Raw genomic sequence first — 16,121 nt, 5'->3', positions numbered from 1 at the left:
AGAAAATGAGAGGCGGAGCTCAGTCTGAACCACTAATTTTCCTAAGAGAAATAATTTTCACTAAACTCTGCAAATAGTTTGAAATAACTTTTTAAAAGTAAATATCCAATTTGTATCAGAATGAGTTTCAATCCCATAAGAATGCTTAATTTTCAAGCTTTTCTTTGGTATTAAGAGGAACATAAAAATAAATAACCAATCCATAGTGCTTAAATTTTAGGAGGTACATTATGATACTGAAGCTTTAACGTGTTTATTTGCAAATATAATTTGAGTTTACTACACAACTTTGAAATGTATTAAATTCAAGAGTTTACCAAACTAGAATATTTAAATCCTTACTCTGCTTAACAGGTAATGCACAATAATTAAACATTTAATTTAATAAAGAACATTACTTTTTAATTAACATTGAATTTACCTGTAGTGTTTCTCTGCTAACATATGCAATTTGCAGTTCTGACAGAGGTCCCGTTACTATAAGAGGAAAAAAATTAATGTTAATAAAATTAGTCAAAGTATGTTTTTCAATAAGAGACAAAGATTACAAGTTCCACTAAGCAATAGACTTAATATACTTAAATTCTACTAAAAAGTAAGCTTCATGAGGGAAGGAATTTTAAAAAATCTGATTTGCTTATTGTATCCCCAGTGTTTAGAACAGTGCCTGGCATGGAAAAGCTATTCAGTGTTTGTGGAATGAATAAAACATTGAAATAGTCACTGAAATTAATTACATTTTCATGTTTACACCTGATCATATTACCTCTTAAATGTTAAAAGAAAGAAAGCATGGCCAAGACGTTTAGCTAGTTTTTATTAAAGCTTTTTAAAAAAACTGACATGTAACATTGACTAGGTTAAAAATCAATACTTTTCCCCTAAAATTATTAGCTTTATAGATATAAAATTAATACATGTTCAATATAAAAAAATTCCAATCAACAGAGACAGGTCTTTTCCTTATCCAAACCAGTATTACTCAATAATAAACAATACCAATAGTTTGGCCTATAGTCTACCAGATGACTCAATGCATACATGTTTTATATAGTACAGGTATGTAGTGCACAAACACATAAACATAAATGGAATCATATTACACATACAATTCTGAAACTTGCCTCTTCACTTATCATGGACATCTTTCCATATCAATATACATAGCTTAACCATATAATATTTGAATATTTCCTCTGTGCACATCTTTCGACTTATGAAAAACATTTAAATAGTTTTCTCTTTCTCGCTATTAAATCACTTTAGAATAAAGAAGTTAAGTTAGGCAGGAAAAACTATTCTAGAAACTGAATCAAATTCCAACCATGAAATCACGTGCTAGACAGCGATCTCCCATTTACCTAAACTTAACAGCTTTGTAAAGATGCGTAGTTCAGAGTACTTGTATTTTACAATGGTGGAAGAGAGAAATCTATTTCACTTAGATTCTTTCGGGGACAAGACTAAGTTTAAATGAGGATAAACCATATAGAAACTAACTTCCGTGGCTTGTAAGCCTACTCTCATCCAGTAAGATAGGCCTTCTTGAGATGTGTGTTCCCACAATACAGCAAATAAGATAACCTGAAAACCCTGAAAGTTAACACCAGGAAAAAAAATTTTAAATAATCTTTTAAATGCCTAGCTAAGCTCATAAACAGTCAGAGACTTGTCCAGAAGCCAAACGCAAAAACAAAAATGTAAAACAGAATGGTAAAAATGACAAATAGTCTAGTTGTCTCTTAGGGGAAGGCCAATCTCAGTAAGCTAGGGCTTTAGTTTTATCCCCTACATGGGCACAGAAGAAAAGGTTACAGCTCTGTAGAAGAAGAGTTAAAACAAACACCCACATAAAACCAGAATCCTTAAAGGGCTACACCCTCATTAAAATAGTGGACTAGCAGCAGATGACTAGGGATTTGTGTGTCACGGCCTGGGATCTGGACAGGAGAAAAAATGTTTCCTCTTAGAATTTAAAAGGCCTCTTCTTCACTCAGGTTTAGGGTTCAAATATATATAGAAAACAATGAGGTCACTGGGGTCCCAGGGAAAAAAAAATCCAACATTGTCGGAAGGACACACTCTCAAAAGCCATATGGAATTCCCCCTGAAGATGATCTCAAAATTATGAAACAAATGAGAAAAAAAATTCACCATAAATGATATAACAATGCATAAAGTTGTTAAAGGACAATATTAAACAGAAAGAAAAATGTTCAGTGAAAAATAGAGACAAAAAATCTATTATGTTGGAACAATAAAAGGTTCTAATGTTAGTTCTCAAAGAAAAAGTAAGCAGAAGGAGAGGAGAAGGAACTCATGAAAAAATGTAAAGTCAAAAGTTGCCCTGCTGCCCTCACCCTCGTGGTCAAAATATGTCCATGAATTCTCTAATACATCCCCCTCAAGAGCTGGAACTTAATTCCCTTCCTGAGTGTGGGCTGGACAGAAATGACTTGCTTTTAAAGAACAAATTGTGGTGGTAGTAACAGAATGCAAATTCTGAGACTACATCATAAAAGGTTTTATGGCTTCCTCCTTGCTCTCTGGCATCATTTCCTCTGGCAGAAGCCAGCTGCCATCCTGTGAAGACACTCAAGCTGTCCTATAGCGAGATCCTTGTGGCAAGGAATTGAGACCTCCTGCCAATAGCTGTGTAAGTGAATCATCTTGAAAGCAAATCCTCCAACCTTAGTCAAGCCTTCAGATGACTACAGTTCCAGCCAAGAGCTTGACTGCACCCTCACGAGTGACCATGAGCTAGAATCATCCAGTTTGCAGACATTTGGTCCTGCCCCAAACCTCCCTAAAACTTTTGGTCCACACCAAAAGGCTCTTGATATTTGTTCATATTTGGTCCTGCCCAAAATGTCCATAAGACATTGGGTCCATGCCAAAAGATCCTTGATATCTGGTCCTGTCCAAAACCATGTGGCATGAACCAAATATGCTCATGGACATTCTGGACAGGACCAAATTTCAAGGATTTTTGGCATGGACCAAATGTCTTATGCATGTTTTGCCCTGTCCTGCAAGGGAAATCACCCAATTAAACCATTCTTGAATTCCTGACCCTTAGTAACTGAGATAATAAATGTTTGTTTTAAGATGACAAATTTTAAGATCATTGTTATACAGCAATAGATAACTAATATAGTTCTCCTTTCAGGAGAGTTAAATTTAAAACAATCATTTGGAGTAAATGATGGACGTAAGAGAAAATATAAAATTTGGCTTAATGGTACTTTATAAATAAGTGGAAATAATTTTAAAAAGGAGGCTTTAATCAAAAAAATTTTTGCATGATGGATCAAATTTGGTTTGTATACACCAGCAAAGAAACAAACAAAAACCCACAAGCACTGTGGTAATTAGAAAAGTAGAACTTGTCTTTCACCAAATAAGGTAATCCAGGATATTTATTCTACTCCCCATAGAATGACAACATGATGAAAGAGAGAGAGGAGAGGAGGAAAGAGACACACACACAGAGAAATGGAGGTGTATGTTTTATATGGTGATGCAAGTAGACAGCAGTGTAGACTACAGCCAAAGAGGAGTATACGTTGCCATGAGGAGGTTATCTGGTAGAAACCTGGGTGCAATCAGAGGTGTGCATACAGAGAAAGACAGGGTTTGGGGCTGCATATAAGCCTGTATATTCTTAGCATGCATGTTTGAGAGCATCCAAGTTAATACGAAATTATTTCTTCCACTGACCCAGTTGCTGTATAAACAAATCAGTACTAACAGATTCATATCACTATGTTACTTCCATCAGAGGGATGAAATGGAATAACAATCATGACAACCTATCTCTGTAACTAAATTGGCTTTCTTGCTTCTTAATGAAGAAAACAGAATCAGACACCTAAGACCAATCATGTATATCTGATGGGATTACCAGATAATCTAAGACTAAAAAATAAGTATGCTTAAATAAACTAAAGATATAAAAGAAGGGATGAAAAATTACAAGGAAAGAATAAGACAAAAAATGGAAAGAGATGTGAAATAGAACCAAACAATTTCTAGAAATGAAAAATATGGTCACCAAATTAGGTGTACAATCAGTGAACTGGAAGATGGTTACGAGTACCCTCAGTGCTCTGAGGGATTAAAAAGTGGAAAAATGAAGCTCACTTTAAGAGACATGGAGAGCTAACGTACATCGAACTGAAATTCTAGAAGGAGAGATCAGAGAACCTGAAGGAGAAAATATTTGAAGGGATAATAATTGATCATTGTCAGACTTGAAAAAAGAACTAAAATCTTGGACATAAGCACTTCAAGTGCCAAGCAGGGAAAGTAAATCTACATTTAGATACTAGAAGCACCAGAAATAAAGAGAAAAATCTTAAAAGCAATTACAAAGAAAGGAAGATTACCTGTAAAGGATCAAGTCAGCAGAAAGTACCAAGAACTACAGAAACTAGAAGACAATAGTCCAGCATCTTCGAAATGCTAACAAAAATACCTGTCAACGGAGAAAATGTGCCTATGCCCACTTAAACTATCATTTAAGAATGAGGATCAAAGACTGAGAGTTTACCACTAGAGGCCTAGCTGAAAAAATCTTCAGGAAGAAGGAAATTAAATCAGTAAGTGTGGAAACAATAGTAGAGAAATTAGTCCAAATGAAGACAAAAAAAGGGGAAAACAGCTTTTTGAATTTATAACAAGCTTCCAGAAATACCGTGTATGTTCTGCAATGCAAAATGATGACAAATATTTCTCAATTTTCACTAAAACTTTGAAATCAAAATGTCATTAATAAAAAGGAAAATTTTCTCAAATATGAAGAATAGCCACACACCTAAAAAAAATATTCTCAGAAAATAACTTTTTTTTGTTTTTCTTGCCTCCTTTGTCATAGATTAGTTGACCATAGGTGTGTGGGTTCATCTCTGGGCTTTCTATCCTGTTTCACTGGTCTATATTTCTGTTTTGTGCCAGTACCATACTGTCTTGATTACTGTAGCTTTGTAGTATAGTCTGAAGTCAGGGAGTCTGATTCCTCCAGCTCCGTTTTTTTTTTCAGTACTTGGGCCTCTCACTGTTGTGGTCTCTCCTGTTGCGGAGCACAGGCTCCGGATGCGCAGGCTCAGTGGCCATGGCTCACGGGCCTAGCCGCTCTGCGGCATGTGGGATCTTCCAGCCCGGGGCACGAACCCATGTCCCCTGCATCGGCAGGCGGACTCTCAACCACTGCGCCACCGGGGAAGCCCCAGCTCCGTTTTATTTTCCTCAAGATTGCTTTGGCTATTCGGGGTCTTTTGTGTCTCCATACAAATTTTAAGATTTTTTGTTCTAGTTCCATAAAAAATGCCATTGGTAATTTGATAGGGATTGCACTGAATCTGTAGACTGCTTTGGGTAGTATAGTCATTTTCACAATATTGATTCTTCCAATCCAAGAACATGGTATATCTCTCCATCTGTTTGTCTCATCTTTGATTTCTTTCATCAGTGTCTTATAGTTTTCTGAGTACAGGTCTTTTACCTCCTTAGGTAGATTTATTCCTAGATATTTTATTCTTTTTGCTGCAATGGTGAATGGGATTGTTTCCTTAATTTCTTTCTGATCTTTCGTTGTTAGTGTATAGGAATGCAAGAGATTTCTGTGCATTAATTTTGTATCCTGTAACTTTACCAAATTCATTGATTAGCTCTAGTAGTTTTCTGGTGTCATCTTTAGCATTTTCTATGTATAGTACCATGTCATCTGCAAGCAGTGAAAGTTTTACTTCTTTTCCAAGTCGAATTCCTTTTATTTCTTTTTCTTCTGATTACTGTGGCTAGGGCTTCCAAAACTATGTTGAATAAGAGTGGTGAGAGTGGACATCCTTGTCTTGTTCCTGATTTTAGAGTAAATGCTTTCAGTTTTTCACCATTGAGAATGATGGTTGCCGTGGGTCTGTCATATATGGGCCTTTATTATGTTGATGTAGGTTCCCTCTATGCCCACTTTCTGGAGAGTATTTTTTTTTTTAATACATTTACTTATTTATTTGTTTTTGGCTGAACTGGGTCTTCATTGCTGCACGCGGGCTTTCTCTACTTGTGGCGAGCCGGGGCTACTCTTTGTTGTGGTGCACAGGCTTCTCATTGTGGTGGAGCACGGGCTCTAGGTGTGTGGGCTTCAGTAGCTGTGGTACGTGGGCTTCAGTACTTGTGGCTTGCAGGCTCTAGAGTGCAGGCTCAGTAGTTGTAGCACACAGGCTTAGTTGCTCCGTGGCATGTGGGATCTTCCCGGACCAGGGCTCAAACCCGTGTGCCCTGCATTGGCAGACAGATTCTTAACCACTGCGCCACCAGGGAAGCCCTCTGGCGAGTTTTAATCATAAATGTGTGTTAAATTTTGTCAAAAGCTTTTTCTGCATCTATTGAGATGATCAGTAGGTTTTTATTCTTCAATTTGTTAATGTGGTGTATCACAATGATTGATTTGTGTATATTGAAGAAACCTTGCATCCCTGGGATAAATCCCACTTGATCATGGTGTATGATCCTTTTAATGTGTTGTTGGATTTTGTTTGCTAGTACTATGTTGAGGATTTTTGCATCTATATTCATCAGTGATACTGGTCTGTAATTTTCTCTTTTTTGTAGTATCTTTGTCTGGTTTTAGTATCAGACTGATGGTGGCCTTGTAGAATGAGTTTGGGAGTGTTCCTTCCTCTGCAATATTTTGAAAGAGTTCGAGAAGGATGGGTGTTAGCTCTTCTCTAAATGTTTGAAAGAATTCACCTCTGAAGCCATCTGGTCCTGGACTTTAGTTTCTTGTAAGATTTTTAATCACAGTTTCAATTTCAGTGCTTGAGATTGATCTGTTTATATTTTCTATTTCTTCCTGGTTCAGTCTTGGAAGGTTGTGCTTTTCTAAGAATTTGTCCCTTTCTTCCAGGTTGTCCATTTTATTGGCATAGAGTTGCTTGTAGTAGTCTCTTAACGATGCTTTGTATTTCTGTGGGGTCTCTTGTAACTTCTCCTTTTTCATTTCTAATTTTATTGATTTGAGTCCTCTCCCTCTTTTTCTTGATGAGTCTGGCTAAAGGTTTATCAATTTTGATTATCTTCTCAAAGAACCAGGTTTTAGTTTCATTGATCTTTGCTACTGTTTTGTTTCTATTTCATTTATTTCTACTCTGATCTTTATGATTTCCTTCCTTCTACTAACTTTGGGTTTTGTTTGTTCTTCTTTCTCTAGTTCCTTTAGGTGTAAGGTTAGACTGTTTGAGATTTTTCTTTTTTCTTGAGGTGGATTGTACTACTATAAACTTCCCTCTTAGAACTGCTTTTGCTTCATCCCATAGGTTTTGGATCGTCGTGTTTTCATTGTCATTTGTCTCTAGGTATTGTTTGATTTCCTCAGTGATCTCCTGGTTATTTAGTAGTGTATTGTTTAGCCTCCATGTGTTTGTGTTCTTTACGGTTTTTTTCCCCTGTAATTGACTTTTAATCTCATAGTGTTGTGGTTGGAAAAGATGCTTGATATGATTTCAATTTTCTTAAATTTACCGAGGCTGGATTTGTGACCTAAGATGTGATCTATCCTGGAGAATGTTCCATATACACTTGAGAAGAAAGTGTAATCTGCTGTTTTGGGATGGAATGTCCTATAAATATCAATTAAATCTGGTCTACTGTGTCATTTAAAGCTTGTGTTTCCTTATTAATTTTCTGTCTGGATGATTTGTCCATTGGTGTAAGTGAGGTGTTAAGTCCTCCACTATTACTGTGTTACTATCAATTTCCTCTTTTATAGCTGTTAGCATTTGCCTTATGTATTGAGGTGCTCCTATGTTGGGTGCACATATATTTATAATTGTTGTATCTTCTTCTTGGATTGATCTCTTGATCATTATGGAGTGTCCTTCCTTGTCTCTTGTAACATTCTCTATTTTAAAGTCTATTTTATCAGATATGAGTATTGCTACTCTAACTTTCTTTTGATTTCCACTTGCATGGAATATGTTTTTCCATCCCCTCACTTCCAGTCTGTATGTGTCCCTAAGTCTTTAGTGGGTCTCTTTTAGACAGCATATATACAGGTCTTGTTTTTTTATCCATTCAGCGAGCCTGTGTCTTTTGGTTGGAGCATTTAATCCATTCACGTTTAAGGTAATTATCAATATGTATGTTCCTATTACCTTTTTCTTAATTGTTTTTTTTTTTTTTTTTTTGTGGTACGCGGGCCTCTCACTGTTGTGGCCTCTCCTGTTGCGGAGCACAAGCTCCGGACGCGCAGGCTCAGCAGCCATGGCTCACGGGCCCAGCCGCTCCGTGGCATGTGGGATCCTCCCAGACCGGGGCACAAACCCATGTTCCCTGCATCGGCAGGCAGACTCTCAACCACTGTGCCACCAGGGAAGCCCTTGGGTTTGTTTTCGTAGGTCCTTTTCTTCTCTTGTGTTTCCCACTTAGAGAAGTTCCTTTAGGATTTCGTGTAGAGCTGGTTTGGTGACACTGAATTCTCTTAGCTTTTTCTTGTTTGTAAAGCTTCTGATTTCTCTGTCAAATCTGAATGAGAACCTTGCTGGGTAGAGTATTCTTGCTTGTAGGTTCTTCACTTTTATCACTTTAAATATATCATGCCACTCCCTTCTGGCTTGTAGAGTTTCTGCTGAGAAATCAGCTGTTAACTTTATGGGAGTTCCCTTGTATGTTATTTGTCGTTTTTCCCTTGTTGCTTTTAATAATTTTTGTCTTTAATTTTTGTCAATTTGATTACAATGTGTCTCTGTGTGTTTCTCCATGGGCTTATCCTGTCTGGGACTCTCTGTGCTTCCTGGGCTTGGGTGGCTATCTCCTTTCCCATGCTAGAGAAGTTTCTGACTATAACCTTTTGAAATATTTTCTCTGGTCCTTTCTCTCTCTCTTCTCCTTCTGGGACCCCTATAATGTGATTGTTGGTGCATTTAATGTTGCCTCAGAGGTCTCTTAGGCTGTCTTCATTTCTTATCATTCTTTTTTCTTTATTCTGTTCTGCGGTTGATTTCCACCATTCTGTCTTCCAGGTCACTTATCCGTTCTTCTGCCTGAGTTATTCTCCTATTGATTTCTTCTAGTGTATTTTTCATTTCAGTTGTTTTATTGTTCATTTCTGTCTGTTTGTTCTTTAATTCTTCTAGGGTTTGTTAAACATTTCTTGCATCTTCTCGATCTTTGCCTTCATTCTTTTTCTGAGGTCCTGAATCGTCTTCACTGTCATTATTCTGAATTCTTTTTCTGGAAGGTTGCCTATCTCCACTTCATTTAATTGTTTTTCTGGGGTTTTATATTGTTCCTTCATCTGGGACATAGTCTTCTGCCTTTTAATTTTGTCTGTGCTTCTGTGATTGTGGTTTTTGTTCCACAGGCTGCAGGACTGTAGTTCTTCTTGCTTCTGCTGTCTGCCCTTCAATTTTTTTTTTTAATAATACATTTGAAAAATTGTTTTATTTTATTTACTTATTTATTTTTTGCCTGTTTTGGGTCTTTGTGGCTGTGTGTGGGCTTTCTCTAGTTGTGGCGAGCGGGGCTTACTCTTTGTTGCGGTGCATGGGCTTCTCACTGCGGTGGCTTACCTTGTTGCAGAGCATGGGCTCTAGGTACGTGGGCTTCAATAGTTGTGGCACGTGGGCTCAGTAGTTGTGGCACCTGGGTTAGGTGCTCTGCAGCATATGGGATCTTCCCAGACCAGGGCTCAAACCCATGTCCCCTGCAATGGCAGGTGGATTCTTAACCACTGTGCCACCAGGGAAGTCTCAGAAATAACTTTTCATGAAGCAGAAATGTTCCCATGTTTTTCCTTCTGGCTTTCTTTTGGCCATGTGGCACGGCATGCAGTATCCTAGTTCCCCAACCACGGATCCAAACTGTGCCCCTTGCAGTGGAAGTGTGGAGTCTTAACCACCGGACCACCAGGCAAGTCTCTCCTTCTGGCTTTCAAGGCTCTCTAGATCTGACCACACTCTCCAAATACACCCCAGACAGACCAGTGAGAGTGATCTAACATGTCACACCTTCACATCACTGTGCTGCTAGAGTACACTTGTGTCTCTTCTTTGTATCCATGGTTTACCTATCTTTTAAAGACCAATTTAAAGCCCACTTTCTTCATTAAGCCTTCTAAAACAGTTCCAGAAAATCTATCCTTTCCTGTTTCCTATTCCAACTGAACTAACTATATATAATATACCTTCTTTAGAATTAGCAAATAATTCAACTGCGTGTAATTTCTCAACTTATAAAGTGAATGCTCCTTTCGTCTGTATATATCTTAAATATCCTTATGTATCCAAATAGCATAATGATAAAACACACTTTCCTCAAAACAACATTAATGTTTAACATAGTAAATAACTGTATTTTAAGAAATTCTACTTAATCTCTTTCACATATACTTTGGTCTTACCATGATAAATATCCTGTAAAGAACCACCTCCACAAAACTCCATGCAAATCCAAAGTTTATCTCGCCTATAAAAAGAAAATAAGCATTATCACATTTTCATGATTAAAGTTATTTGAAGTAACAAGTATTTTAAGGTCATATGCCAATACCTTGAAAAACCACATAAATGCAATGTGCTAAGAGAAAAGCTAATATCTATGAGTAAACGAATTACTTAACATAATGTGTTGCTGTAACTCAAACCAAGGATTTAATCCTTAAAATACACAATTTGTAGGATGTAAAGATGTCATTTGGCACATCCAAATGAGAGAAAATGTCCCTTTAGTTAAAAAGTCCCCTCCCTCACAGTTTATCCATCTACCCTATGACTGCATTATAAAAGTTAAATGTTAATTAAAAGGTTCATACCAAAAATTACATAGAGAAGATTCATCAGAGAATAGCCAATACATCTCAAAGTGTACCACTTTGATGGCTCTTCTCATTGACAAAACAGACAAAATGTAAACTTTACCCTCATATCTAGACTCAACAAAGATCTTTCCAAAATAACCTTTGTTAAAAATTTATCACTCACTTGTCTTTAGTAGCATTTCTCTTTCACATTCACATTATAAGACAGCATAACCACATAGCCACAGGAGAAATAATTAGCAAAACCATAATCTCTTATTCCTTTGTTGAATCATTCATTACTTCATCTCAAAATGTAACAGGAAATGTACTATTCTTGGGGGGCAGAGATGGAATAGAAAGTCTCTGAACTCAGCAAGCTCAGTCTAACACGGAAGAAAGATTCTGCCTTAATAATATGTTGGTGTCTCTTACCACTGCATTCACAGTGCCTAGAAGGATACCAGTAAATGAATACTTATTTCATAAATGAATGAATGCATGAGTAATTGAAATAATAAACAAATCGATTAGTACCAGGATCAGCAAATTATGGCCAGTGGGCCAAATCTAGCCTGCTGCCTGATTTTGTATAGCCCAGGGACTATGAATGGTTTTCATATTTTTAAACGGTTGGGGGGGTGGTTTCAAAAGAAGAATATTATTTCTTGACATGTGACAATTCTGTGAAATTCAAATTTTAGTGTCCATGTGAAGGTATGTTGGAATACAGTCACACTCACTCATTTACATATTATCTATGGCTGTTTTTGTACTAAAACAGCAGAGGTGAGCAACTGTGACAGAGAAACATACGAAGTCCACAAAGCCTAAAATATTTACTATATGGTCATTTACAGAAAAGGTTTGCTGACCCTTGGACTGTATTATAGTTTGATTAATGCACAATTCAGGCATGTATAAAGTTCTGTGAGAACCCAGAGGTAAAAATAATTAGGAGAGTCAATGGAAATTTTAAGGGAGGAAATAACATTTGAGTTGGGTCTTGAAGTTAAAGTAGGAATTCACCACTAAGAGACAGGGAAAGGGCCTGTGCAAAAGAATGAAAATTTGATGACACATTTTAGAGACCGTGGGTGATTTAGCGTGAGTTGAACTCAGGCTACCTGAAGAGAGAATGGCAGGAAGTGAAGCTAGAATAGGCTGAGGTCATCCTGTAAAACAGTGGTTGGTTTGTATATTCCTCAGTTTAGTTACTTTCATCTGGATAGTCTCTAGTTTGTCAATGTCTCTTAAAATGTGGCACCCAGAATCAAGTACTAGTCTGAATACTGCATGAACAGTGCATTAACAAGTGGAGCTGTTATCAGGATTGGACCACATACGGCAGTGGTGGTGTGATTAAGCAGACCTGAGAGGTGAGCTGACTTGGTTGGGTGTGATGGACCATGCACCATATATCAAGGGAACACAACCTGTCAGTGTGAAGGTCAGCAAAGTTAAAAGAGTACAGAGTAAAAAGTACCATGATTCTAGAGGCAAAGCTGAAGATAGTGAAGCCCAGAGAAAGAAATCAGGACCTCAAATTCACAGGTGGTCCACATACCAGTGAAACTGAGTCATGACTGCTGACGGTAAAGTATGACCTAGTTGCCCAGTGGCCTGGTTTGAATAACTCACAGAATGGATGCCTGGGGGCTGGCAGATGCATGGTCTCATCCGAAACGATGAAGGCATTTATGACTGGTGACTGCTACACAGGGAGAAATCTAAATCCCCCTGAGAATCAAACAATTATGTCCTTTATATGAACACTTCTATTTCTTATTAACTTCAGCTTCTTAGCAACTGCATTCAACTGCTGGTTTGCAGTTTGAAGTTAACTAAAACCTCTATATCTTTTTTTACATAGAAGTGGTCAGATGAGTTTCCTTTCTAGCTCCCTATTTGTATATCTGGTTCACTGAAACTATGCACAGGACCTTGTCCTTATTTGTTAAATTTCATCCTTAAAAGGAAAAAAAAAGAAGTTTTCACATGCATCTTATTAGCTCTCCAATTATTTTACTTAAAATAATTGGAGACACTATTGTGACACTATTTCTAAGTGTAAATACACCCCTCCTACCCCACGCTCCAGAAGTCGTTGGTTAGAAAGCCCCTAATCAGGAGCAAGAGCTTTGCGTATAAACTATGTGGACCTGCACTACTGAGTTTACTAATGAGCTTAAGGAGCATTAGGAGTAACTTTTCCACTGGTGACATGAATGGCACTCTAACTACGTAGACTGCTCAGAATGACCATTTGGCACCTCTCTGTGCCTCTGCTTAAACTGAGGTATAAAACTGGCAAGTCTATCAACCAATATTCTTTGAAATGATGCTTAGACTCCAATTTAATATGTGTAATGCAGGATTTCATAGCCTGATCTCTCTAGACTGAGTCCTTCCTCTAGAACAGTGATTCTCAAAGTGCGGTCTGGAGGCCTCTGAGAGTCCTGGAGATCCTTTCAGGGGGTCAGCAAAGTCAAACTCATTTTCATAACAACACTAAAAATTATTTGCCCTTTGCACTCTGTCTTGAAAATACAGTGGAGTTTTCCAGACACTACAGGAGCAGGAAGTGTGATGATGATGTCATCCCTCTGACAGTTACTGGAATATGTGCTTATGTATTCTTGTTTCAAATGTTTCTCAATTTTAATATCTAATATAGTAAATATCAATAGATATAACCCACACAAACCAAAGCTCTTTGGGGGTACTCAATCATTTTTAAGAGTGTAAAATAAAAGGGGTTCTAAGACCAAAGTGCTTGAGAACTACTGCTCTAAAATATTTTCACATCTGCTGCACATGAAACTTTCATATAAAATTCCTGCCTCAAGGGCTTAAGCAACAGGCAGCAGGGACTTCTCACATCTCACAGAAACTGGCTGAATTGTTTTGGGGTCTGCTCAGGATAAGTAAACTGCTTAGTAAAGGACCTGGACTATACGCCCAATGAACGTAAGCTGTTTTCTACTCCTTTTGTTGTATTTTGTCTTGTTGTGTTTTATTTATGTGAGGCACCTTAAACTGCTCCTGGAACTCAGCGAAGGTGTAATTAAGTAAACTTGCCTTTTTCTTTTTTTTAAGAAAAAAAATAGAAGAGAGATGGGATTGATTTGACATAACTTCTTACTAAAGTAATGCTAATCACCACTTCCTTCCTATAAGCGCTCACTAATTATGTGATTAATAATTTATCTTAGATGTTTGCTGGGGACAGATGACTGACATCAAGTTTAACAGTCTGTATTTTCTAGAAATCACCTTTTCCTTTCCTTTGCAAATTGGTCAATGCTGATCACTAATCTTTTGACACCCCTCCTATTTGTCAAGACACTCACCGACAGTGGATGACAATCATGTCTGCTATATTTTCAGTATAGTAATGAGATATAATTTATATAAATCTAAAAGGCTTACATTCATTTAAAGTGTCTGGTGCTCTATAATTATCTAGTCACCTATCTGTACTTCAATTCCTTCTTAATAATGCTTTTATTAAGCATTATTTTCCTACCCTTTCCAGTTTGAAAACAATTCTCCTTGTAAAGAAAATGGATGCAGGAAATGAGTTCTCTGCTTTCTTACATATTTCAATATTATACCATCCTCTACTTGAAGCTGGTCTACCCCCTTTCCCACCTTGCTTAAAAACACAATTTTCTGTTCACTCTATGTAAAATGACTTTCCAACTTACAGACTGAGAAAAAAAAAATCATAATTATATATTTAATACTTTACCTTTTAAGATGCCTAAAACACTTTACCTTTACAACATTCTATTTAGTTAAGTCTGCTATTATCAAAAACGCCTGAATATTTAGAGTCTATTAGAAAAATGACTTCCATCTGTTCTAAGAATGTCTCTCTTGTGATGGTAAATCTGCATTTGCTTTTGGTCACTCACCAAGCCATCTGCCTAACGGGAAAGGACTTGAATCAGATCAGTCCATTTGATGCAGGCCAATAAATTACAAAATCTTTGTCCCTGGGTATCTGAACTAAAATAAAATTAATCACTGAGGTAAATATACAATATATCACTATTAATTCTCTGGCTCAACAAATCCTTATAATTCTTCTTTCTTATTCTGTAAAATTATCTTTCTATATGACAAGGAATAAAAAAATAAGTAGAGGGGGGAAAAGTTCACTATTTTCATCTTCTAGTTCAATGTTTACTAGAGCATATAGGAACTAACATTCTAATAACTATTTCATTAAATTAAAGAGGTTATCATTTCTAAAACACACCTTTTAATCTTCCCACACTGAACTAAGTATAATTATTTATGTATTTTGCCCAAATATAACATGATTTAAAAAGAAAAATAAAATATGAGCATGATCACCAAGGATAAACAGCTCTCAAACGTCTGCTAGAAACTAGCAGACCAGTCACTCTCCCGGGACAGGATGCCTAGTCATGCCCCACACTGCTGTACCCTGTACTTTACTGTAGGCTATCTTGTTGACCAAAGCACTTGCCAATGGCTACTCCATCACATTCAGCAAAATAATTCAACTGTAACCTCAACTGTCAATGTGAAAAACGAAAAGTTTAATAACTGCTAGATGTTTTAGTTTAGGATAGCTCATGTTAATGTGTGCTGAATTAAAATGTTGTGGTTCATTTTTAAACAAATAGGCAAAAACGACCGCATTCCAAAAAGTTATACGTAACCCATCCACCTTCTTCCCCTTTAACAATGAGGGGTAGCTATGTATTCAGAGGATACAAGGTGACCTATTTCTCTATAATTGTACTTAACACTCCCAGTTTGGCATAATATTTGACAAAGAACGGGTCACTGGACAGCAGTCCTATGTGAAGTATGTTCCCCAAAAGAAACCACTGCACAGTTAAATCAGTTTTAGAAATGTCATATACTACAGTCTTCTCTTCTCTTGGAAATTAACAACGCCACTGGTATTTTAAGGTCTCTGAGAAATCCTGTGGGGGGGGGGGGAGTGGGGCACAGAATAGAAGGAGAAAGGGAAGGAGGAGGTGTGGAGAGGGAAGAAAAGGTGGGAAAAGGAGGAGGAAGATTAGAAAGAGGGGAAGAAAGGGGATGGAATGTTGGGAAGGGGAGAATGGAGAAGAGGAAGAAGGGGAAAAGATAACAGAGCAGAGGGCAGAGGGAAAATGAAGAAGAGAAAGAAGAAATACAACTTCTCTAATTTTGTTTAGTTCGCTACATCCCCCAATTATTTTTTCCATAGACCCATTTTTTCACATATCAGCATCCCTCTGAACAGATGTTCCGTAGAAATACCCCAGCAATACTGGTATAAAGAAGTATCTCATAAGGT

At 37.2% G+C, this 16,121-nt stretch overlaps 1 protein-coding gene across 4 annotated transcripts in view; it reads right to left on the bottom strand.

The window, feature by feature from the left end:
* Positions 1-16,121, bottom strand: part of MAP4K3 (mitogen-activated protein kinase kinase kinase kinase 3) — a 189,891-nt gene that overhangs the window by 75,829 nt on the left and 97,941 nt on the right. For all 4 annotated transcript variants that reach the window (XM_079940535.1, XM_079940536.1, XM_079940537.1 and 1 more), the window contains 2 exons: positions 10,400-10,464; positions 422-477 (listed from right to left, as the gene is read on the bottom strand). In XM_079940535.1, the coding sequence (XP_079796661.1) occupies positions 422-477; positions 10,400-10,464 (121 nt within the window). The remainder of the gene's footprint in view (positions 1-421; positions 478-10,399; positions 10,465-16,121) is intronic.

The sequence above is a fragment of the Stenella coeruleoalba genome (genome assembly GCF_951394435.1).
Source record: "Stenella coeruleoalba genome assembly, chromosome: 13".
Classification (NCBI taxonomy): domain Eukaryota; kingdom Metazoa; phylum Chordata; class Mammalia; order Artiodactyla; family Delphinidae; genus Stenella; species Stenella coeruleoalba.
This window is presented reverse-complemented; position numbering and strand designations above follow the sequence as displayed.